Source organism: Erpetoichthys calabaricus, chromosome 1 (genome assembly GCF_900747795.2).
Source record: "Erpetoichthys calabaricus chromosome 1, fErpCal1.3, whole genome shotgun sequence".
In the NCBI taxonomy this organism is placed as follows: Eukaryota; Metazoa; Chordata; class Cladistia; order Polypteriformes; family Polypteridae; genus Erpetoichthys; species Erpetoichthys calabaricus.
Window position 1 is genome coordinate 66659934 of NC_041394.2, and position 27134 is coordinate 66687067.

At 35.5% G+C, this 27134-nt stretch overlaps 2 protein-coding genes across 2 annotated transcripts in view; both read left to right on the forward strand.

The window, feature by feature from the left end:
- The window catches only part of LOC114651379 (putative C-type lectin domain family 20 member A), a 30730-nt gene extending 16575 nt beyond the window's left edge, over positions 1-14155 (forward strand). Inside the window, exons 4-6 of the mRNA XM_028801281.2 lie at positions 11280-11371; positions 13275-13384; positions 14095-14155. Of these exons, the coding sequence (XP_028657114.2) occupies positions 11280-11371; positions 13275-13382 (200 nt within the window). The 3' untranslated portion in view covers positions 13383-13384; positions 14095-14155. The remainder of the gene's footprint in view (positions 1-11279; positions 11372-13274; positions 13385-14094) is intronic.
- The window catches only part of LOC114668068 (secretory phospholipase A2 receptor-like), a 266594-nt gene that overhangs the window by 77288 nt on the left and 162172 nt on the right, over positions 1-27134 (forward strand). The window lies entirely within an intron of this gene.

Here is a 27134-nt window from a genome sequence, read left to right on the forward strand (position 1 = left end):
AGAGAACATCTGTCTTTCTTACTTGAAAATTTTCAGAACACATTTGTCTCAGCAAATCCAAGAAAAACCTAAACAAGACATCAAAACACGTATGTATAATACATTTTTAAAAAATGTACTTGATTTTCAGTGATCTTTGACATGGTATTAGCTAGCTTAGCTGTGCCCTTGAGCTCCCTTTTCAACTTTCCTCCTGTTCCTTTTTGAAAGTTTTTAGGTCTTTTCACATTTTCATTTTGAAACTCTGCTTTAGACTTTTGTCTCTTGTTTTTAAGATTTTCCTCTGGGTTTAGTAGACATTTTTGGGAATTTTTGATTACCTTTTGTCAATTTGTACAGTAGTTTGTTATTTTGTATTCTTTCATTATTTAATAATTTGTGCATTGAAATGTATGATTATTTTTGAATGTGTATCTTTTTAGTTTTAAAATGTTGTTTTATCTTTTCTTTCTTTAATAAATTGATATAAGTATTACGTTAGGCAAGGTGTTCTTGGTAAATGAGTATTTCATGGGTGGGAAAGCTTTAAGTTTATTATTAAAATCCAAAAAGTTTTATTAATTTTTTTATTGTGAGATATGTAATTGAGGTTCCCTCAATTTGGTGATTGATGGTGGGGTGCACCATATTGGATAACTGGGGAAGTTGCCAGAACACAGTACACTGTGAATATTGCAAAAGGAGAAGGAGGACAATGGAATTTAAAGTAAAGTGTTAGTAGTATAAATCCATGAAAAGGGAAGCTGTCTTGTTTCATTTGATTGTTTAAAAAAGCTTAGTTGTTTAATTCTCATTTCCTAGTCACATTAAGATTATTTTAATAGTAAGGAATATTAACAGTATTAATATTGCCATTATACCAGGTCACCTTAAATTACTAGCCCACAATTAATAAGCCAAATAAATTAATTAAGTAATACATTTAAAATTTTTTGCAATAACAATACAATACAATACAATACAATACAATTTATTTTTGTATAGCCCAAAATCACACAAGAAGTGCCACAATGGGCTTTAACAGGCCCTGCCTCTTGACAGCTCCCCAGCCTTGACTCTCTAAGAAGACAAGAAAAAACTCCCAAAAAAAAAACCTTTGTAGGGAAAAAATTGAAGAAACCTTGGGAAAGGCAGTTCAAAGAGAGACCCCTCTACAGGTAGGTTGAGCGTGCAGTGGATGTCAAAAAGAAGGGGGTCAATACAATACAGTACAATACACAGAACAGAACAAATCCTCAATACAGTATAAAAATAAAAATTTTAGAAGTACGGAGTAGAATTTAATAGTAGATGATGTCACATAATATGATTTGGACTTGTTTAGAGTCCTGGAGACCTCATTCATCAAGCTGCCTCCCCCATTTGGCCATTCCACAGCTGAAATAGCGCTAATCTGATGAAAGGACCCCTCTTTCCCACAATTCCTGCTATCCTCCATCAGGGATGACTTTACCTTAGGCAGGCAAAACAACTTGGCAGGTGGGCCGTGGCACCAAGTGCCACATTTGAGTACCAAGAAGAGAAACAGATAAGGGTTAGTAATAAATTATAATTATCATATTATCATATTACTTATGTTTTAGTGCTAATGACCAACAACAGAGATGCAGTCTGTACTGTTAATCAGTAGCTCTAGTCAGGATATGCTAAATTGAAGTAGTGAGTCTTCAGCCGGGATTTAAAAGCTGAGACCAAAGGGACACCTCTTATAGTAGCAGGCAGACCATTCCACAGTTCAGGGGCCCAGTAACTAAAAGCTCAGCCTCCCACTGTTATTTTATTAATTCTTGGAATCATAAGCAGACCGGCATCTTCAGATCTTAATGTGCGCTCTGGTTTGTAAGTCATGATAAGTTCAGACAAGTAAGCTGGACCTTGGACATTTAATGCTTTATATGTTAAAAGGAGGATTTTGAAATCTGCCCTAAACTTAACCGGGAGCCAGTGTAAGGATTTAAGATCTGGAGTTATGTGTTCGTATTTTCTTGTTCTTGTAATAATTCTTGCAGCAGCATTTTGGATTAACTGGAGGCTGTATAAAGAACAATTTAAACATGCTGTGAACACCACATTGCAGTAGTCAATCCTACTAGAAATAGATGCATGAATTAATTTCTCAGAATCCTGTTTATTTAGAAAGCGCCTTAATTTCCCAACATTTTTAAGATGGAAGAAACATGATTTGGACAACTTTTTAATATGCGCTTTAAATGACATGCTAGAGTCAAAGATAACTCCTAGATTGCGGGCTGATTCAGTAAAATTAATGGTGATTCCAACTGAGTTAACGATGACAGAATATTGTTGTGATCAGCGTCATTCCCTCCAACAATTAACATCTGTTTTATCTGTGTTTAAATACAAGTAGTTCTTATCCACCCACTCGTTTAATTCACTAACACAACTAATTAAAGACAACATCGGAAAAACCTCATTTGATCTAAATGAAAGGTATAACTGGGTGTCATCTGCATACAAGTGAAAATCAAACATTATGTTTCCTAATGATAGATCCCAGTGGAAGCATGTAAATTGAGAATAGTAAAGGTTCCAGTACTGAGCCCTGCGGGACACCATATCTCACTTCTGTGTATAATGATGGAGTACTGTTAGCACATTTCTGTACATATTGGAATTGATTTGATAAATAAGAACTAAACCAAGCGAGCACAGTGCCTGTAAGCCCAACATCATTTTCTAGCCTGTGCAGTAAAATAGAATGGTCAGTGGTGTCAGATGCGGCACTTAAGTCTAATAACATAATTATAGTGGAGTTTCCTTCATCAGAGGATATCAGAATGTCGTTTACAACTGGCGTCAGTGCCATTTCTGTACTATGACCAGTGCGGAAACCAGACTGGAATTTCTCAAATAAATTGTAATGTGTAAGGTGTGAATGAAGCTGATTGGCGAGTACTTTTTCTAGTATTTTAGAGAGAAATGGTAAATTTAAAATTGGCCTATTATTACTTAGTATGTGTGGGTCTAGGTCTGACTTTTTAAGTAATGGTTTAATGACTGACACTTTTAGTCCATCAGGTACTGTGCCATGCAATAATAAACTACTGATAATGTTTAGAATAGGCGCTGCAAGAACAGCCATTGAACTTTTTACTAGTTTTGTTGGCACTGGATCTAGGGAACAAGTAGTGGGCTTCATTTTAGAGATTAAAGTTAAGACTTCCTGCTCAGTTACAGAATTATAATGACTAAAGTGCTGAATGCAATGTGAGACAGGGTCTGCTAAGTTAGTATTTGGTTTGTACCATGATGCTGAGATCTGGGATCTTATATTTTTAATTTTCTCATTGAAGAAGTTCATAAAGTCTGTACTGCTAATATCTGTTGGTATTTTGCACTGTAAATCTGAATTTCCATTTGTTACTTTAGCCACTGTTTTAAACAGTACCTGAGGATTTTTATTATTGCTATATATTATTGTTAGAATAGTATTCTGAGCGAGCTTTAAAGAGAGCTTTTTTATATTTTTTAGCACTCTTTGTCCATGCAATTTGAAAAAGACATGTAGCTTTGTTGTTCTCCATCTGCGCTCCAGTTTTCGACACTCTAATTTAAGAGCTTGAGTGTTTTCATTAAACCAGGAAGAGTTTCTATGTGCTTTGATCACTTTTGTTTTAAGGGGAGCCACTGTGTCCAGAGCATCTCTCAAGGTCACATTATAATGTGATGTTAGCTGATCTAAATTGTTTTCCATGTTTACATTTGATGTTAACTGATCTAAATGGTTTTCCACAATTACACTCAACTTACTCAAAATATCTATAAATTTTGAAACAGAATTACAATCTAGGTGTCGCACTGTCTTTGTCTTAATCTGTGAGTCCGTTGGCAAGGGCAGAACTAAATCAAATGTAATTAAATAGTGATCGGAAATAACTTCATTTAATGGAGTAATATTTAAATTTTGAATTTTAACTTTGTAAGTTATAATTAAATCTAATGTGTGGTTATGATTATGAGTTGGACCTTTGACATTCTGACAAAATCCTACTGAATTTAACAAATAAGTAAAACATTTTCTAAAAGTGTCAGTTTCCACATCAATGTGTACATTAAAATCCCCCATCAGTACTATGTGATCATAATTTATAGCCAAATCAGATAAAAGGTTGCTAAATTCAGTCATGAACAATGAATATGGATGGCCCTGGTGGTCTGTAGACTAACATTATAATTGTGTTGGAATCTGTTTTAATATTTAAAATGAATGCCTCAAAGGATGTAAAGTCTCCTAAATTTTTAGACATGATTTGCATTTTGTTACAATGAATTATTCCAAGTTCTCCTTCTCGACCAGAATCTGTAGACTAACACTAGGAGTGTTAAATGTACCTGCAAATAATTATATTATTGTAAAAAAGAAACCCAGCTAAATCTGAGGGATATGGATGAGTATAACATACATTGCTGCTGTTATGATTGTAATGGAAAATAAAATGACTTTCTTTTGAGAAAAGGATTAGGAAATGAACAACCTTGCAACCTTTTTTTTTAACATGCCAAAGTCAAATGTCAGGAATTCTTTTAGAACCGAAATATCTAAGCAAAATATGCTTATAGTATTTATACATTTCTGTAACCCAGCCACAGGGGATGCACAAACCAGTGTGTTTGTTCACGCCGGTCCCAAGCCCAGATACATGGGGAGGGTTACATCAGGAAGGGCATCCGGTGTAAAATTTTGCCAGATCAATATGCAGACAACAATACAAATTTCCATACCGGATCGGTCGAGCCCCTGGTTAACAACGACCACCACCAGTACTGTTAGTCAACAGGGTGCTGGCGGAAATTGGGCTACCGTTGGCCGAAGAAGAGGAAGGAGAGTGGGGATATGTGTCCGGAGGCAGGAGGAGAGGAGGGAAGTAAAGAGAGTGGAACTGAGGGTAGGAACTTTGAATGTTGGCAGTATGACTGGTAAGGGGAGAGAGTTAGCAGATATGATGGAGAGAAGGAAGGTTCGTATATTGTGCGTGCAAGAGACTAAATGGAAGGGGAGTAAGGCCAGGTGGATTGGAGGTGGATTCAAATTGTTCTATCTGTTGTTAGTGCATATGCACCGCAAGTTGGGTGTGCAATGGGTGAAAAGAAGATTTTTGGAGTGAGTTGGATGAAGTGATGAACAGTGTACCCAAGGGACAGAAAGTGGTGATTGGAGAGGATTTCAATGGGGATGTTGGTGAAGGGAACAGTGCAGACAAGTAGGTGATGGGTAGATATGGTGTCAGGGAGAAGAATGAAGAAGGTCAGAGGATAGTGGATTTTGCCAAAAGGATGGACATGGCTGTGGTGAATATGTATTTAAAGAAGAGGGAGGAATATGGGGTGACGTACAAGAGTGGAGGAAGATGCACTCAGGTAGATTACATCCTATGCAGAAGAGTAGATCTGAAGGAGATTGAAGACTGCAAAGTAGTGGCAGGCGAAAGTGTAGTTAAGCAGCATAGGATGATGGTCTGTAGGATGACGTTGGAGATCAAGGATCAAATGGTGGAAGTTGAAAAGGGAAGACTGCAAGGTTGAGTTTAGGGAGGAGGTGACACAGACACTGGGTGGCAGTGAAGAGTTACCAGACAGCTGGGAAACTACAGCAGATGTAGTAAGGGTGACAGCAAAAGGGGTGCTTGGCATGACATCTGGAAAGAGGAAGGAGGAAAAGGAAACCTGGTGGTGGAATGGGGAAATACAGGAGAGTATACAGATGAAGAGGATGGCAAAGAAGAAGTGGGATAGTCAGAGAAATGCAGAAAGTAGACAAGAGTACAAGGAGATAAGGCACAAGTTAAAGAGAGAGGTGGCGAAGGCTAAAGAAAAGGTGTATGATGTGTTGTATGAGAGGTTGGACACTAAGGAGGGAGAAAAGGACCTGTACCGATTGGCTAGACAGAGGGACCGAGCTGGGAAAGATGAGCAGCAGGTTAGGATGATAAAGGATAAAGATGGAAACATACTCACAAGCGAGGAGAGTGTGTTGAGCAGATAGAAAGAGTATTTTGAGAGGCTGATGAATGAAGAGAATGAGAGAGAGAAGAGGTTGGATGATGTGGAGATAGTGAATCAGGAAGTGCAGCGCATTAGCAAGCAGGAAGTAAGGACAGCTTTGAAAAGGATGAAAAATGGAAAGGCCGTTGGTCCAGATGACATACCTATGGAAGCATGGAGGTGTTTAGGAGAGATGGCAGTGGAGTTTTTAACCAGATTGTTTAATGGAATCTTGGAAAGTGAGAGGATGCCTGAGGAGTGGAGAAGAAGTGTACCAGTGCTGATATTTAAGAATAAGGGGGATGTGCAGGACTGCAGTAACTACAGGAGAATAAAATTGATGAGCCAGAGCATGAAGTTATAGGAAAAAGTAGTGGAAGCTAGGTTAAGAAGTGAAGTGATGATTAGTGAGCAGCAGTATGGTTTCATGCCAAGAAAGAGCACCACTGAGCCAATGTTTGCTCTGAAGATGTTGATGGAGAAGTTTAGAGAAGGCCAGAAGGAGTTGCATTGGGTCTTTGCGGACCTGGAGAAAGCATATGACAGGGTGTCTCGAGAGGAGCTGTGGTATTGTATGAGGAAGTCAGGAATATATACCTTTATTTTTACTTCCTTAACTTGTGGAGGGTGTATCCTGTAGCAAAGCCCTAAGTTTTTTCATGAAAGCCCGTTTCAGTCAATAAGTCTTAAAAAGAGGTGTAAAGATATTGACAATAAGCTACGCAAACCCACCAAGACATGGAATCGTTTAACTCAAGGCGCGAGTCGAAAAAAACCATCCCATACTATTAGTTAACGATTAACACATTTGTATATGTATTGTAAGCATACAATACAACTGATAATATGTTGCGCTTATTTATCTGGTGTACCGACATTTTTGCGCGTTTAACGGCTGAAATCCAACGTGGTTTGTGCCCTTCAGAATGAAAACAGTTTGCATTTACCTTTTTAATAAAAGGCGAGCTTTTAAGCCTGAGAAATCACCCCGTAAATGCACACGTTTAATTGCACATGTGTTAATACTGGTTATCCTTTTACACTAAAATATTACTAAAGAGATACAAAAAAAGTAAAATGCATATGTTGTTTTTCTTAAAGGAGATTAAATATTACTGAAGAAAGAAAAAAAGAAACTAAAACAGCCAAATGGGGCTATGCATACGAACTTAAAAGGTTTAAATAAAACAGAAATATATACCTTTATTTTTACTTCCTTAACTTGTGAAGGGTGTATCCTGTAGCAAAGCCCGAACTTTTTTCATGAAAGCCCGTTTCAGTCAATAAGTCTTAAAAAGAGGTGTAAAGATATTGACAATGAGCTACGCAAACCCACCAAGACATGTAATCGTTTAAATCAAGGCGCGAATCGAAAAACACCATCCCATACTATTAGTTAACGATTAACACATTTCTATATGTATTGTAAGCATACAATACAACTGATAATATGTTGCGCTTATTTATCTGGTGTACCGACATTTTTGCGCGTTTAACAGCTGAAATCTAACGTGGTTTGTGCCCTTCAGAATGAAAACAGTTTGCATTTACCTTTTTAATAAAAGGCGAGCTTTTAAGCCTGAGAAATCACCCCGTAAATGCACACGTTTAATTGCACATGTGTTAATATGTATGCTTACACAGTATTAAAAGACACTCAACAATTAACGTCATTTACCTTCGTTCCCGCGTTTGATAAAAGGCGAGCTTTTAAGCCTGAGAAATCACCCTGTAAATGCACACGTTTAATTGCACATGTGTTAATATATATGCTTACACAGTATTAAAAGACACTCAACAATTAATGTCATTTACCTTCGTTCCCGCGTTTGAGTCATGCTGTAAATCTCTTCCTTGTTTTCAGTTCACGTGATTACGTAGGAGGCGTGATGACGCGATACGCGACTCCGCCTCCTCCATTTCAGTATATGGACAAAAAAGATGTTCCAGTTATGACCATTACACGTAGAATTTCGAAATGAAACCTGCCTAACTTTTGTAAGTAAGCTGTAAGGAATGAGCCTGCCAAATTTCAGCCTTCCACCTACACGGGAAGTTGGACAGTTAGTGACGAGTGAGTCAGTCATTTAGTCAGTCAGTGAGTGAGTGAGTCAGTAAGGGCTTTGCCTTTTATTAGTATATATATATATATATATATATATATATATATATATGGTTTTGGCAGCCAAGCGCTTTTTTTCCAACCTAGAAGACGTCTCTTGAGATCCGTTTAATCGCCTCGTTGATTGCATGTCTTCCAAGGTAGTTTCAATACCCATTTCCTGCACCAAGTTATCTCCCCTTTTATGAGTGATTGTGTTAGTGGCTGTACTTCGTACAGGTCTTTGAACACACTGAATACTTGTAACTGGTGTCGCCCGTCGGCTACTTTCGACAGGGAATGGAAGCAATTGTCGAGTAACAAAAATTATTTGTAAGTGATTTTGCATTGAAGAAATAGTAAAAACTTGATCACTTGGGTTAATACCTAAAGAAATACACACAGCAAATGCAATTGAGAATACACCAGAATCTGTATGATTTAATTGTTGCTGTGCGTCTTCATAAACTATGGGAGGTTTGTAAGGAAACAAAGCTGCTCTTTGGTGAGGTTGAATTTTTTATCAGCGTTTAAACTGTCATAGACATGAATTACAGCACCATCATGATAGGTAAACATCCAGTGAGTCACTCATTCAGTAGCTGCAGAAGGTAATATTTGAATATGTTTTGCATTTTGTGGAATGGGCATTATAGGTATGTCAGGAGTCCACATTAGCAAAACCTTTTGAGGTTGGAAAATTGTATGCGCAGCTAAAATTTTGTTGAATTTGCTCATGTGATCTGTTGATAAATAATCATTATTTACCAACTCATTCATTGTAAAATCTGACAGTGGTAAGATCACTCCTTCCATAACACTAAACACAAACACTAAGCAGACACTAACACTAAAAACGGCAACACCGCCGGGAAGAACCCTAAATGAGATAGTAAAAGTCTACTAAACTGGCTGGCGCACATTTGTTGTTGCCGCTCCTCCCTGTGAACAAACCTTTTCGCAAAAATCGTCTTAATTCTGCAATTTCTTATGCTTGTTTTATTTCGTTTATTGTATGTATAGTTCGTGGATACAGCGGACTCGAATTGCATGGATTTGGCTTAATATTTACAGATTTTATAGACTCCACTTTACTGGGAATAGCTGAGTCTGTGGATCATGGGACGAGACCTATTAACATTTCTTTGTACCTGGCGATCTAGCACCTCGGGATGATCCGTCTCCGTGATTATATTCACTATGCTGATCTGCTCCCTTTCATCTTACAGTACCCTGTGACCGGGAACTGATCTGATGTTCACACTAACCTGGTTTATGGTTTATGGCTCTGGGGCGATCACGCCTGAAATTACCAAGCATTACTGTTTATGGATGTGTATTGGAACATCCAAATCCTGCTTCCTCCTCCTGCTGTGCTTTCTGCTGCTTGCTATCGCCACTCACCTACGCTACAACACCCTCCTGTCCTACCGGCTCCATTGTGCTGTGCTGCTTCTACACTGCTATCAGCTAAGTATCACTCACTATTTTAGCGCTTTGAGTACTGTGAAAAGTGCTACATAAATGTAATGAATTATTATTATTTATTATTAAACACTAAAGTACAAAAACGAAGTAGAAAGTAACACTAAACCGCAACACCGACGGGAACACCGGCACACCGCGTCTACTAAACACTAAGAAACACTAAAGGAAAAAATACTATTCAGTAAGTACCGCGTCTACTAAACAGTAAATCAGTAAAGGAGAAAGCACAGCAAGACCGCGTCAGCTGTGGAGCTCAGCTCGGAGCGAAATGAAGTGAATGAAATGAGGAATGGGAGGGGAGATGATCACATGACTCCAACACCCGCCTTAACTCTCCGTCCCTCCACAAACACACAGACACAGCCACACGGATCCCAACTCTCCTTTATATATATAGATTTACCAGCTTTGTAAAAGAATATGGGCCCTTGAAATGTTTTTGACCTTAACTTATGACTAATACATTCATTTCCCTGACTTCAGCAAAAAGCTCCTCGCTGAAAGTTGTGGTGGTAAGTGGACACCACCTGCCTGTTCTGCTCATGGGGCTCCTATGAAGTGGAAACGCAGAGGACAGCTGTGTTCTCTTACAAGTGATTTTATGTTGACACCTCATTTAACCCGCAGATGGCACAGCACTTCATTCGTCAAAGCACATATTTCAAGTAAAAATATACAAAATACACAGTAATTGTACAGTCCTATCTACTGTACTGTAAGTACTACAATAATTAATAATCCTTTTTGTTTGAAAAATTCCTGTTCTACATATTGTGTTTTATTTATCAACATCTTCATATATTTAAGGGAATGCGGCACAAGAAGAATTGGAATTTCTAAAATTTCCTTCTAAATGTGGAAGCTGTGCAGATTGTACCTCCCTAATGTGAACATGGTTCAAAATAATATGAATTCTGATGAATACAATTCTTTCTATTGCTATGTATATTCTGCTATAGTTTCCAAAGAAAGTATAGATATTTATTAATTTAGTTTTTTTCTAAATGAGTAAATTGTAGTTTTCCTTGTGTAATTTTTTTTTCAGTCTGCTTTTTACTTTTATTTGAGTAGTTTACAGTTCACTTTAACTTAAGTAAATTTTTGACTAAGTAATAATGTTTCTTCTTTTGTAGACTTTTTTTAGTACTCGTTCAACCTTTGAGTGTCATAGTATGGTAATGACATAAATGGACTGAATTTCTTTGATTTTCATACATTTTATAATAAAATGTTGTCTACTGTAGCATTACAATAGTTCTGTATATAAATTTTAGATGCTTTTCCAGATTTGCTAGTGAATCTGATCCAGAAGGTAGCATATTTCTAAAGTGAGCATATCTGATGTTTGCAGTTACTTATATTGTGGTAAGGTAAAAATAATTTATACTGAATTAATTAATATTTCTTGTATATATTCGTAAAATACAGCAGTACATGAGTGATGCCAGAGTCCAAAAAATACATAATTTTACACAATTTACGTTGTGTGCTCCATATTTGCAAGACACCCACATATTATCTAATTTAAATAATGTTGTGTCCAGAACAATGCCAAGCATACTCAATTGTTATACATCGTATTAAATATTGAACTTATAGCACTAAACAGACTACTTTTTGCAGTATATGTATAATATACCATTGATGTCAGACCCTCTAATACTGGATGTTATTATGTGTCTGTTAGGAAAAGAATCAAAAAGGGTGTTTCTGAGAGTCAGTTTTGAAAGTCGGACCAATGCAGATGTCCAAATTTTCAGTGATGGCATCCTAAATGAGGTTTGTAAATCTTTTCCATCTATTACTGTGCAGTTGAAAATACTTTAAAAATTAAACATATGCTTACTCTTGCCACTTTTTAGTCACTCTGGCCTCTTCCTACTTCATAGAAGTTATAAAAATATGTTTGTTTTATTTATTTTTTTGTCAGTTGGATCTGTGTCATTTTTAGCAGAAAAGTAGAAGTACCTACAGTATGTGCTTGAAAACGTACTAAAAACTAATTCATGGTGTTGGAATATTCCTTATCCAGAACCCTTCAAAACACAATCAAAATTCTTAATGTGACTAAAGCTTCCGTCAGCACTAGAAATGTGCATGAAATTAACATAAGGAGAGAAAAAAAATTAGGGGATGTGAGCAGGGCAAAGCAATAATTCAGCTCTCTTTTCTGTTCAGTCCCCTAAAATGGACTACTGTGGATTAATGAAAAAGAAACAAGATGATGAGTTTTTTTTTCTTCTTCTGTTATGTCTGCTGAATCACTGACATTTATTTCAGTAGCAGAGGTCTAATATGTAAGCATTAGACAAAGGTGCTGACAAAATATAAGATAGTGATCATTACCAGAAAATCCCATAAAATAATTTTATATACAATCATGTGAAAATAAAGTATATATTACCTTTTTGCAATTTTATGGTTTTACATATTGGGATATAACTAACAATTATTAAATTTCGCATCCTCTGCTGACAAATAATACAACATATTTTACTTTGGCATTATTTATTCAAGTTATTAGCCAATATGATTATGTGATAAAGTAAGTGCACCCTCACTGCTTTCATATCAAGTGAAAATGTAATGAGAGGAAGGTGCAGCTAATGAAGTGAACTTGAAAATCTGATAACCCCAAAGTGTGACTTCCTCCGTGTTAAGGTAAAACCTTTTACAGGTTCATATATTTTTTAAATCAGTATCTTGACATCATAATATGCACTCTTGTATGTTTGAATTGACAAGTTCAGATAGGTAAGTAGGGTTTAGGCCATTTAGAGCTTTATATGTAAAAGAAGAATTTTGAATGTCAGTGTAAGGAGTTAAGAACAGTAGTTATGTGGTGATACTTCAAGTAATGATTCTTGCAGCACCATTTTGAATTAAATAAAGCCTGCTAATTTAATTATTTAAATAGCCTTTGAATAACATATTGCAGTCATTAATTTTACCAAAAATGAATACATGAATTAACTTGTCAGTATTATTCACACTAATTATTAACAGTTTTTTTTTATCTTTGTACAAAAGACAACTAAAACACAACAGGAAGTTACTTAAAGTACTTCTCAAGCCTATTGTAGGTAACAAGGTTGAGTGATTAAAGCTGTCAATGACTGTGCTTCACTCCAAAAGCATAATACATGTAGCATTTCCAACACCAGAAGATATGAAAATGTATTTTGCAACACAAGTTAGTGCCATCTCTGTACTGTAATCAGCGTGAAACCCCAAATGAAAGTTCTCATGTACATTGAAGTGTGTAAAATCAGATTAAAGCTGAGCAGCACCTAGTTTTCAAATACTTCAGTAAGAAAAGACATGTCTATAATTATTAAACATACTTGGACTGGGTTCATTTTTTTTTAATTATCTGAATTACCTATAGAAAATGAGGACACGAAGAGTGTAATTAATAACTTTTAAATTATTACAGTAAGAAAAAAAAAGTTAATTTTTTTTCCTCAGAACAGAATCCCTGCATCCAGTACTTATCATTTTCATATTAAGATTTTTCAATCTGTTTTTATTTTAGCTCTGTCTGTATATAAACATATGTAGAAGAACATTGTGTGCAAAAATGATTTTAGTTTGAAAAACAAACTGTTTACAATTTCAGTCCTTACAGCTGTGTCCCCATAACTTTGAAAGCTGTTAACATTATAATTCATTTCTTCTTTAGTTAAAGAAATATATTCCCCAACAGACTCTAATGAACAGCAATATTTCTTGGGTGAAGAGTGACGAAGGTGTAATTTTTACAAAAGAAAAGAAAAAAGGAGCAACATAAAGGTGAGAAGGAAACCATTATGTTACAATCCAATGGTATCACTTTGAATTCTCTATCTAATTCAAACACCATACCATACTGTATGAGCACCACTGCAGGTTTGTACATTCTGTTATTTGCTGTATATGTCTACACTGTGTGTTCAATATCTAAACATCTTACAGCAATCTAACACTTGTGGAACTTTATAAGAAAGTCTTTTTGATACAAATGTTATGCAATAATGGGTTTGGAGTCAAACTTGTTTATGTATTTTATTTATGTATGATGACATAATTGGAAGCCATCATGAAAAATCCCCTCCAAAGGGTCCACTCTTGTAGCACTTTTAGCTGTATGTTCATTCTACCATGGTGTTCTAAGAAGTGGCTTGGGGGGGGGGGTTTGTCCACTTAAATAAGGGAATTCAGTGCTTCCTCCCTACACACCAAACTAAATGCTGATACTCTTTAAATTAATATTGCAATTTTAAGTTAATTTTCTAGTTTCTGCACAATATACATTATTTATTTATTAATTGATTGACTGATTGTATTATTTGTCCTATGTGTCTGTATCATTGTTTTTTATGTTTCTGCTCCTGTATGCATCTAGATTTCCCCTTCAGATTAATAAAGTTTATCTAATCTAATATAATCATGACCTTATGTAAGATATTATGTCTAGCCTGGGCCATATTGACATCTTATTTGTTTTATGTTTTTGCTTGCAGGATTCCTGGAGCTACATGTGACTCAAAAATGAATTGCATTTGAAAACTATAAGAAGCTGCGAAAATTATATATATATATATATATATATATATATTTAAATAGTGATTGAATTCTTCACATCCTCATGTTCACTTCACAGGATTATGTAGTTCCTATAAAAGAGTGACATTCTCCCTGAAGTACAATTATTTTGTGTTAAGTATATTTAAAGCTTATGCTCTTTCTGAATATATATTTGAAGTAATCTTTACACAATTTTGAATAAAAGATTAAACTAAGATGCTTGAATTGTATGTGCCATTTAGAATATTACGAATTTTAAGCCTGTAGCAGAGAACACAAAACTGTCATGTTCATAGTTATTATGGGTATCTGTATATCACTTTTTATGAGAATTTGCTGAGTTGTACAAAATAAAGCGACGCTCAACATAAACTTATATTGTGTATTAGTTTTGAGTTCATTTAGAAGAATGCACAGTATACACTTCAAATATTCAAGAGCAGTATTCCACTCTTCAATTTCTACATAACTGTTTTCATTGAGAGAATCAAGCAATTACACATCACACCATGCTTAATACCACATTTCTAAATGCTGCATGGTCCAATTTTACTCATTTTGCAGACTTCAATAAAACTTCAGTAAGAGACTGCTGGTTGTTTGGGCAAAAACATAAGGAGATTCATTGTCATAGTTTTTCAAACTTCCAGGTATGTTGTAGGAACAGTTGCTACATTAATGTTGGGTTGGGAGATGGAGAGAAAGACAACATCATCTTCCACAGACAGTCGATAACTAAAGTTCAAGATCTTTGACTGAGATGTCTGTGACTTAATTTGAGATGCATCAAAAGGCAACAAGCAACTTTGAATGTTGGACTACAAGTGAAAATCTGACACTGAAGCAACATGTTTAATCAAGAATAAGTTGTGTCAAGACCTTCACAGAGAAAGTTGTTGTTCAAATCCCCTTCTCACACCTAAACATGGACTCTTTGGAGTAAAGTAGTGCAATGAATACCAGAAGTGATCAGATGAGTCATCCTTTTATCTTGGGCTTGACAAGCAGATGACTACCTTTTTGTCTCACATCAAAGAAAGCAAAGGCCTCTTGTGGTCCTGCTAAGGATTAAGGCCAGGTCTAAATCCACTCATCCCAAAAAGATCAAAGTAAACACCAATAAATACAAAGCAAGCATGGTGAAACATTTGTGATTTGATGGCAGTGGTATCGTCCAGAATGGCTATGTTCCCATCCATAGGGTTCAATGAATAGTTTGAGGCACATGAGAAAAATGTAAACCATACACCATATCTGACCCAATGGAGTGGTACTTGAGATGTTTCCATAACCAATATCAAACATTAGAATTTGTTATGAAAAATGATGTCTCATCTGCCTTGTGCAGTTCCAGACACTTGCAGAATCTCAGCAAAGATGTTCTGAAGCTGCTCTGGTCTCAAGTTTGTTCAATGTGCTAAGACCATTTACACACTATAATGTAGGTGTCACTTTTATTTGAAAGTTATATGTTTATAACTTAAACCTTAATACAAAGGTAAGTGGAATATGCAATCTTAAAAAAATTAATAAAGGGATATTCCTATGTGCATTTGCAAAGGGAAAAAAGAAGAAAGTAAACTCCTCACAGAAAACATAAATAGGAACAGAATAGATCAGCTATTGGGTCTTTACCAGGTGTTTTTCTGATGCCAACACCAAAATAACAGTGAGCGGAACATTTTCTCAGGTGTTCTTATTAACTACATTTTTCAGTTATGGAAATGTAAATATTTTACTATCTTATATGTAGATGTAACATCTCTTTTAGAAATTTTGAACTTTCTCTTCTCACAAGAATTTGACATCCCAGGATGCTTCATGGTGCTGTATTTAAAAAGCTAGACTTTCATTTACTTATTTATTTTTTTCACATTTAGTTTAAAACTGCTTGAAGTGCTCGTTTTACAAATTTTTGTTAATGAAAGTTTAGGGGGGTGTTGAGTTTGCCTACCACCGCTGACTGATGCTGTCTGGTGTATGTGTTCTTGTACTGGGGCTAAAGAGGCAGGCCTGAAATAAATAGAGTATGCTCATGAAACCCCATTTAGTTACATTGTTAACACTAGAATTACCAAAGTCTACGAAAAAACTTATAAAACCGGCCCACCTTAAATCCCTTTACACCTCTCCATCAGCGTCTTTTGCCTTGTAAATGTGCCGATCAAGACAAGCAGCAAGCAGCCTACTATTCCACCCCACCCCCACCGCCGTAGAACTGGCAAGAAGTTCTCCCAGTTCCTGCCTTGATTATCTGGGAGTGAAGTGCTGGGATTTAGAGTGGAAATACTGTAATAGATTGTTATTTGTTATACATGTATTTCATGTGTGTTTCGTTTCTACAATAATCTGTGTAAACACATCATTAAAACAGAAACTTTTTCATATTTTATAATAAATGACAAAATGTAGACATAAACTATATAATGTGTGAAGGCTGAAGTCCAAAGATCAAGGAAACACTTTCATAAAAGTTTCGAGGATGATACAACAGTTTCTGTGGCGCAGCGGTAAGAATTGCTGACTTGTAATAAAGAGTCCCCTGGTTCGATCCTGACTGCCTTGTATATTTACCGTTTTGAGTTGTACAATATTGTTAATATTATGCAATAAATACATACATTTGGTTTCCGTCTGTAACAGCTGGTGTACATTTATAGTACTTGTAAAAGTTAGTTTTTTTTTTTTCACTTTTATTCTCTTAGTCACGATCATGATACATACTACCACCCCCCAAGGGGATCTGACACTGTTAGTTTTTATTTGAAACTGGGAATAACTGTAGATGTGAGTGGTGTTTTGAGACAATGGAACTGAAAATTCTCTGATCTGGAGGGATAAAAGCTGACACACAAACGCTGGTGAATCTGCCTTATTCATATCTCACTGCCACTTGATTTTTTTATTCAGTTTTATTGAATGTTCCTGCTTACACTGAATTAGTATGCACCTTATGGTCCATGATGTCAAAGCCACACTGACAAGTATATGTATGTGTTTATTGTATAATATTAACAATAAGAACAGCTCACTACTCAAAATGGTAAATATACTACGCAGTCAGGATCGAACTGGGGGACTCTTGATTACAAATCAGCAATTCTTTCTGCTGCGCCACGAAAACTGTTGTATCATCCTTGAACCTTTTGTGAAAGTGTTTATTTGATCTTTGGACTTCAGGCTTCACACATTATATAGTTTATGTCTACATTTTGTCATTTATTACTAAAATATGAAAAACGTTTCTCTTTTAACGATGTGTTTACATAGATTATTGTAGAAACGGAACACACATGAAATACTGTACATGTGTTCCAAATAATGATCTATTATTTCCATTCTGAAACCCCAGCTGACATGAGCTGGGAGAACTTTGTGCCCATTCTGTGGCAGTTGGGGGGATGGAATAGTAGGCTGCTTGCTGCTTGTCTTGATCGGCACATTTACAAGACAAAAGACGCTGACACAGAGGTGCGAAGGGATTTAAGGTGGGGCGGATTTACACGTTTTTTCGTAGGCTTTTGGTAATTCTTGTTTTAATTGTTAACTGTTCCCGTATGGTTCTTTTTGTGAAGAACTTCTTTCCAATATTTGGTAGGTAGCGTAGCCTAATGAATGATAAACCAGTGGCATAGCTGGGGTGGGCGGAGCGGGCGGTCCACCACAGGCGGCACATTTTTGGGGGAGGCATTATTGTCCAAAAGGCTCAGTACAATTCATGTGTAAGCAGCAGGGTTCAGAAAAATATCACTCATGAATGAAAAAAGTTAAATTCTCTGATTTTTATCCACAAATGTATAAATAATAATTTTCAGACTGTCTTTTTGTGACGGCATCAGACGCAGCAGTTGAAATTTATGAGGCAACAACAAAAATAAACATAAACATTACACCGATAATTTCTAAGAAGATGAACAACTACTATAATTTTGTTTCGTTATCAATCCAAATCGTTTTTGCTATGCGCAGAAAACATCCTCACCTATCACTTGTACACTACACTGGTTATGGTTTTTGCAGCGTAATTATATAAACTTATAATTAGAACACGGCTTATCAGTGTGTCTATAGTATATTCTTGTCTAGTTGATGCTTATAAATAACTAGCAAAATACCCGCGCTTCGCAGCAGAGAAGTAGTGTGTTAAAGAGGTTATGTAAACATATATATACATAAACATATATACTTATATATACATATCTACATATACACATATCTACATATATACATATACTAGCAAAATACCCGCGCTTCGCAGCGGAGAAGTAGTGTGTTAAAGAGGTTATGTAAACATATATATACATAAACATACTGAATATACATAAATATATACATATACACATCCACATATATATACATATATCAACATATATATACACATACATATATATATATATATATATATATACACACACACGCAGACACATATACATATATATACATATACATATTTGTATATCTACATATATATACACATATATACATATATATACATATTTGTATATCTACATATATATAAACATATATACATATATATACATATTTGTATATGTACATACATACACATCTATCTATCTATCTATCTATCTATCTATCTATCTATCTATCTATCTATCTATATATATATATATATATATATATATATATATATATACACATATATATATACACATACATATATATATATATATATATATATACACACACACGCAGACACATATACATATATATACATATACATATTTGTATATCTACATATATATACACATATATACATATATATACATATTTGTATATCTACATATATATAAACATATATACATATATATACATATTTGTATATGTACATACATACACATCTATCTATCTATCTATCTATCTATCTATATATATATATATATATATATATATATATATATATATACACATATATATATACACATACATATATATATATATATATATACATATATATATATATATATATATATATATATATATATATATATATATATATACATATATAAATATATAATATATATATATATATATATATATATATATATATATATATATATATATAGCTGATTACCCAGTGGATTCGCTGACTGAGTGCAAGAGAAAAAAATAAAATGTATGTATAAAATAAGTTTAATTGCCAAATTTATTTTTCCACAAATAAAGAGCACTTACAATAACACAGAAATCAATATAAACAACATTAACATCATTATTATTTGAGAATATGAAGTAATATATAAGAAGCACATTGCATATAAATATAAATTATTAAACAGTAAAATGTTCTTCTATAAAACACTACTGTGGCTATTCGTTTGTCTGTCCAGGATTTTAAATGAGCTGTAGCTCGCAAACCGTTTCACCTATTGACTTGAAATTTGGTACACAGATACTACGTCACGTCTACTATTCGCTTTCCCACACATATGAATACATATATATATATATATATACACATACATATACACACACATACACATATATACATATACATACATAGTGCGTTGCAACACGGGCTGCGATTGTTACATGGGAGGGAGAGGACAAATCACAGCTTCCCGCTTTCTAATCGGCTTGTGATTGCTGCTTTGACGGATGCCCAGATCCCACAGTATTTCCCCTTAGGAGAGGCGTTAGGCAAGTGTAATTGAATAGCGGTGCTACAAGTTATTACTCTTTTTATCTTTATTTTATTTTATTGTAGAATCAACTCACAGCTGCGCGCACCAGTGCGTGCGTGGCGGATGCGTACGGCTGACGTTTTCATTGTCTACCACCTTCGCTAATCATTCTTGAGGCAGATTGAAGAGTTAAGTGCCAGCTTAACTGAAAAATTAAAGAAAACATACTAAGTTTAAAAAAAAATCAGTTTTAACGGGTAAAGATGCCGACGAAAGAAGAGAAGCAGCGGGACGCTAGGGTCAAGAGCTGCTCATTAAGCAGCAAGCTCATCAACCTCTGAGCAAACGAATGGTAAACGTACAGAGAAAGAGGATAAATACTATGAATGGTCATGTCAAGTGTATTCACTCCACGTTATCGTGCAGTGCGCTGTTACTGGTATTTTGATAAAAGAATCTGAATAACATATAAGAAGCGTATAAATTATTAAACAGTAAAACATTAACATTTAAGAAGTAAAGATACATTGAGTACTACTGTAGTGCTTTCGGGTATAGTACATTTTTTGTTTGCCCATTACATGCATAAATGTATACATTTTTTGGTGTACCTACCCAAGAACACGCGACATGACCCGGCAGTTAAAAATTTATCGCTCCAGCAATTTTAACTCTGTTACAAAGTCATCTAATATGGTATTGCAAACGGCAGCGGGAGCGTTTCTATAAACTCAATTTAAACTTACTGTTTACACCGTGCTTTGAAGATGCATAGTATGCGACACGTGTTTCGCCGTAATTGTGGGCTCATCAGGAGTACACAGTCACTGCACTCCCTTACGGGAATCGATCCTCGGACGTAGAGGCGAAGCCCCTAACGTTGTGCCACGGCGTGAGGTTCGTTCATTTGACAGCATATAGATCGGGGTAATTACATTGCAGGCATTCGTAGTCTGATTCACAATCTGATTGTATGGGTGGTTACCTACCAGGTAACGCTTGTGGTTGGTGAGCAAGTCGGCTAACTTCTGTCACGGTGCCCTCTTTCAGTTGCGAGAAGCAGATCATACAATGGTTGAAATAGTTTAATATATATAGCAAAATCACCGCGCTTCGCAGGGGCGAATATGGTATTGCAAACGGCAGCGTTTCTATAAACTTAAAGTTACGGTTTATACCGTGCCTTGTTTCATATTCTTTTCCTACCTTATCAATTGTGTAATGTGTTTTTTGAACAGGTTTGATTCATGGAAGAGATCACTCCTGCTGCGTTCAGTCACTTCACGTGAGCCACTGTCTTGTGTGATGTTGCGATGTCCACGGGTTTATTTAATGTTAGCTAAGACCCGGCAGTTAAAAGTTTCTCGCTACAGCAATTTAACTCTGTTACAAAGTGATGCAAACTCTCGTTTATACCTCGTGTCTTCTCATTAAACTTGTATCTCGCGAATATGGCATTGCAAACGGCAGCGGGAGCGTTTCTATAAAGTTAAGGTTACGGTTTACACCGTGCTTTTTTATACCTCGTGTCTTCTCATTAAACTTGTATCTCGCGAATATGGTATTGCAAACGGCAGCGGGAGCGGTTCTATAAAGTTAATTTAGACTTACGGTTTACACCGTGCTTTTTTATACCTCGTGTCTTATGAAGATGCTTGTATGCGTCACTCACTCGCTTCTTATTGTTTCGCTGCCTTGTCAATTGTGTAATGAATGTTTTCTTCTGTGCTCTTTGGGGCTCCTCCTTCTTTTCTACGTACTGAGTTCACAGTCAGTTCACGTGATTACGTGGGAGGCGTGATGACGCGACACGCAACTCAGTCTCCTACGGCCATCTTGCTGCCTACCATTACAGTATATGGACAAAAAAGAGGTTCCAGTTATGACCATTACGCGTATAATTTTGAAATGAAAACTGCCTAACTTTTGTAAGTAAGCTGTAAGGAATGAGCCTGCCAAATTTCAGCCTTCCACCTACACGGGAAGTTGGAGAATTAGTGATGAGTGAGTCAGTGAGTCAGTCAGTCAGTCAGTGAGGGCTTTGCCTTTTATTATTATAGATATATACATATACACATCCACATATATATACATATATCAACATATATATACACATACATATATACATATCTACATACATACACATCTATCTATCTATCTATCTATATATATATCTCTATCTATCTATCTATATATATATATATATATATATCTCTATCTATCTATATTTATATATCTATCTATCTATCTATCTATCTATCTATCTATCTATCTATCTATCTATCTATCTATCTATCTATCTATCTATCTATCTATATATATACATCTCCGTGCTTTGCAGCGGCGAAGTACTGCTTTTAAATTTTTATTAAGAAGAAAACCTTTTTAAATTGAGTGAAAATCTACCAATAACAATTTGTTAAGGATCTGTTATTTTGTGAAGCTGACTTCACACAGCCTCGCCGCTGTTTTATAAACGAACGTCATATAAGGTCTTCCTTTTTCGTTGCTTTGCCAATGGAAGCAGACTTTTTATTTAATCCTGTTTTTACGATTGTTCTGTTTGTATATCACGTTGTCAGTTCAGCACTCTGGTTGTAATATGACCAAGCCATGCAAGCACACTCTTGAGAATGCAACGTATAGTTGTACAGGAGAAAAGCAATCTTGCCTGAAATCAATGGCAACCTTTTGTAGGTCTATGAACTTAATTTAAACTTTAGGTTTACACGGTGCTTTCTTTCTGAAATACCTGCACTCATGAATATTTCTGTATGCGTCAGTCGCTCAAATCCCCGCGGTTCGCACCGGCGAAGTTCTGCTTTTAAATTTTTATTAAGAAGAAAAGAAAACCTTTTAAAATTGAGGTAAAATATACCAATAACAGTTTGTTAAGGAACTGTTTTTTTTGTGAAGCTGCCTTCACTCGAGTGATCACTTCGAGCTTTAAGCCTGAGAAATCACCCCGTAAATGCACACGTTTAACTGCACATCTATCTATCTATCTATCTATCTATCTATCTATCTATCTATCTATCTATCTATCTATCTATCTATCTATCTATCTATCTATATACATCCCCGTGCTTTGCAGCGGCGAAATACTGCTTTTAAATTTTTATTAAGAAGAAAACCTTTTTAAATTGAGTGAAAATCTACCAATAACAATTTGTTAAGGATCTGTTTTTTTGTGAAGCTGACTTCACACAGCCTCTTCGCTGTTTTATAAACGAACGTCATATAAGGTCTTCCTTTTTCATTGCAAAGCCAATGGAAGCAGCCTTTTTATTTAATCCTGTTTTTACGATTGTTCAGTTTGTATATCACGTTGTCAGTTCAGCACTCTGGTTGTAATATGACCAAGCCATGCAAGCACATTCTTGAGAATGCAATGTATAGTTGTACAGGAGAAAAGCAATCTTGCCTGAAATCAATGGCAACCTTTTGTAGGTCTATGAACTTAATTTAAACTTTAGGTTTACACGGTGCTTTCTTTCCGAAGTACCTGCACTCATGAATATGTCTGTATGCGTCAGTCGCTCAAATCCCCGCGGTTCGCATCGGCGAAGTTCTGCTTTTAAATTTTTATTAAGAAGAAAAGAAAACCTTTTAAAATTGAGGTAAAATATACCAATAACAGTTTGTTAAGGAACTGTTTTTTTTGTGAAGCTGCATTCACTCGAGTGATCACTTCGAGCTTTAAGCCTGAGAAATCACCCCGTAAATGCACACGTTTAATTGCACATCTATCTATCCATCTATCTCTATATATATATATATAGCAAAATACCCGCGCTTCGCAGCGGCGAAGTACTGCTTTAAAGTTTTAAATAATAAACTGAGGGAAATTATACCAATAATTATTTGTTAAGGATCTCTTTGTATACCATGTTATCAGTTCGCCCCTCCGGTTGTAATATGACCAAGTTGTGCGCTGAGCTTACTCTTGAGCATGCAACGTATAGTTGGCCATGTGAAAAGCAAATCAAGAACAGCAAGACCGCGCCAGCTGCGGAGCTCAGCTCGGAGCGAAATGAAGTGAATGAAATGAGGTGAATGGGAGGGGAGATGATCACGTGACTCCAACACCTGCCTTAACTCTCCATCCCTCCACAAACACAGTCTCTCGGATCCCAACTCTCCTTTATATATATATAGATATATAGCAAAATACCCGCGCTTCACAGCGGAGAAGTAGTGTGTTAAAGAGGTTATGAAAAAGAAAAGGAAACATTTTAAAAATAACGTAACATGATTGTCAATGTAATTGTGTTGTCATTGTTATGAGTGTTGCTGTCTTTTATATATATAATATACACACACACACACACATAAACATATACATATATATATATACATATCTACATATACACATATCTACATATATATATACATATACCCATCCACATATATATATATACACATATCAACATATATATATAGACATACATACACACACACACACACACACACATATATATATATATATATATATATATATATATATATATATATACACAGACACATATATATACATAAATACTTACATATCTACATATATACACATCTACATATATATACACATATACTGTATATACATATCTACATATATATATATATATATATATATATATATATATCTACATATATATATATATATATATATATATATATCTTTAGACATACATACATACATAGATTGACATATATATATATATATATATATATATATATATATATATATATATATATATATATATATATATATATATGTAATTGTGTTGTCATTGTTATGAGTGTTGCTGTCATATAATATATGTGTATGTGTATATGTATATATATATGACAGCAACACTCATAACAATGACAACACAATTACATTGACAATCATGTTACGTTATTTTTAAAATGTTTCCTTTACTTTTTCATAACCTCTTTAACACACTACTTCTCCGCTGCGAAGCGCGGGTATTTTGCTAGTATATATATATATATATATATATATATATATATACACACACAAACACATATATTATATATATATATATATATACACATGTATACACACACACACATATATATATATATATATATATATATATATATATATATATATATATATATATATACACACACATACATGCAGTTTCAATAACATAGAAATCAATATAAACAACATTAACATCATTATCATATGAGAATATGAAGTAAAATATAAGAAGCACATTTCATATAAATATAAATTATTAAACAGTAAAATCTTCTTCTATAATTTGCTACCGTGGCTATTCGTTTGTCTGTCCAGGATTTTAAATCACCTGTAGCTCGCAAACCGTTTCACCTATTGACTTGAAATCTGGTACACATATAGTACGTCACGTCTACTATCCGCGTTATGGGTGATGATTGTATTACTCTTTTTATCTTTATTTTATTTTATTGTAGAATCAACTCCTATCTGCGCACACCAGGGCGGCCGTGGGCGGATGCGTATGGTGTATTCACTCCACGTTATCGTGCATTGCGCTGTCACTGTATTTTGATAAAAGAATTTGAACAACATATAAGAAGCGTATAAATAATTAAACAGTAAAACATTAACATTTAAGAAGTAAAGTTACATTAAGTACTACTGCAGTGCCTTCGGGTATACCTCATTTTTTTGTTTGCCCATTACATGCTTAAATGTATACATTTTTTGGTGCACCTACCCGAGAACACGCGACATATAACCGAGCGTGGGAGAAGCATGGATTTTAAACACGCGTTGAGTTCATCTGCTGGTCTCCCTCGTGAAATAACTGGTAATGTTTGACTAAAATCTACAGCGAGTAAAACGACATTACCTCCTATTTTTTTTTTTTACGATCTCTGAGATCTTGCTTTTTTCGGTTCAAGGCTTCATCAGCTCTTTTATGTTCTATGGTGTACTTATCCCAAACCATCATCTGTGAATGTTGGAAGACTTTCGCCTTGTATGTAGATCTGGGTAATTACATTCATTGCATTCCTAGTCTGAATCACAATCTAATTGTATGGGTGGTTACCTGGCACTGTAGGATTGCCACCCGTCCTTTAAAATAAGGAATTGTCCCGTATTTGAGAATGAAATTGCGCGTCCCGTTTTGAATCAATACGGGACGGGATTTGTCCCGTATTTTTTTTATCATTTTTTTTAAAGCAGCGTCTCATGCAAATCATCCCACACGCATTTTATGAAGATGCCTCCTTTCCTACTTTTGATTGGGTAATACTTGATGTCATCGTTAGTTTGATTGGTCTTTTTAACTGTCCAGTGAGGAGGGCGGGTCTTTTAAGTAGAGTCTGCAAACTGTTGGCACTGGGATGTGGCACCCGCTGCAGTATGCGTCCCTTATTTTTTTGTATTAAAAGTGGTAACCCTACCTGGCAGGTAACACTTATGTTTGGTCATGAAGTCGTCTAAAATCCGCCACGTGCCCTCTTTTAATTGTGAGAAGCAGATATATATAGCCAAATTCTCGCGCTTCGTTGCGGCGAAGTACTGCTTTTAATTTTTTAAGAAGAAAATAAAACCTTTTTTAAACAGATCGAAAATATACCAATAACAATTTGTTAAGGATCTGTTTTTTTGTGAACCTCGCTTTTCACAGCTGTCGCGCTACGGCGTGTGTTTCGTTTATTCGACAGTATGTAGATCGTGGTAATTACATTCAAGGCATTCGTTTTCTGAATCACAATCTGACTGTATGGATGGTTACCTGCCAGGTTACGCTTGTGGTTGGTCAGGAAGTCGCCTTACATCCGCCACGTGCCCTCTTTCTGTTCCCAGAAGCTGATCATAGAATGGTTGTAATAGTTTACTTTCAAATAATGCAAAGAGTATGCAACACGTGTTTCTCCCTAATTCTGGGCTCATCAGGCATACACACTCACTGCATCCCCTCTCAGGAATCGAATCTCTATCGTCAGCGGCAGAGTTGAAGCCCCTAACGTTGCAGTCAGCAAGTTGGCTAACATCCGCCATGTGCCGTCTTTCAGTTGCGAGAAGCAGATCATAGAATGGTTGAAACTGTTGCCCCTAACGTTGCGCTACGGCGTGTGGTTCGTTTATTACCTCGTGTCTTCTCATTAAACTTTTATCTCGCGAATATGTTATTGCAATCATCAGCGGGGGCGTTTCTATAAACTTAATTTAAACTTACGTTTTACACCGTGCTTTGTTTCCCTTATGAACATGCTTGTATGCTTCACTCGCTCCCTTCTTATTGTTTCGCTCCCTTCTCAATTGTTTAATGAATTTTTTGTTCTTCGCTGTTTGCGGCGCCTCCTTCATTTGTCCCTACTACGTTCAC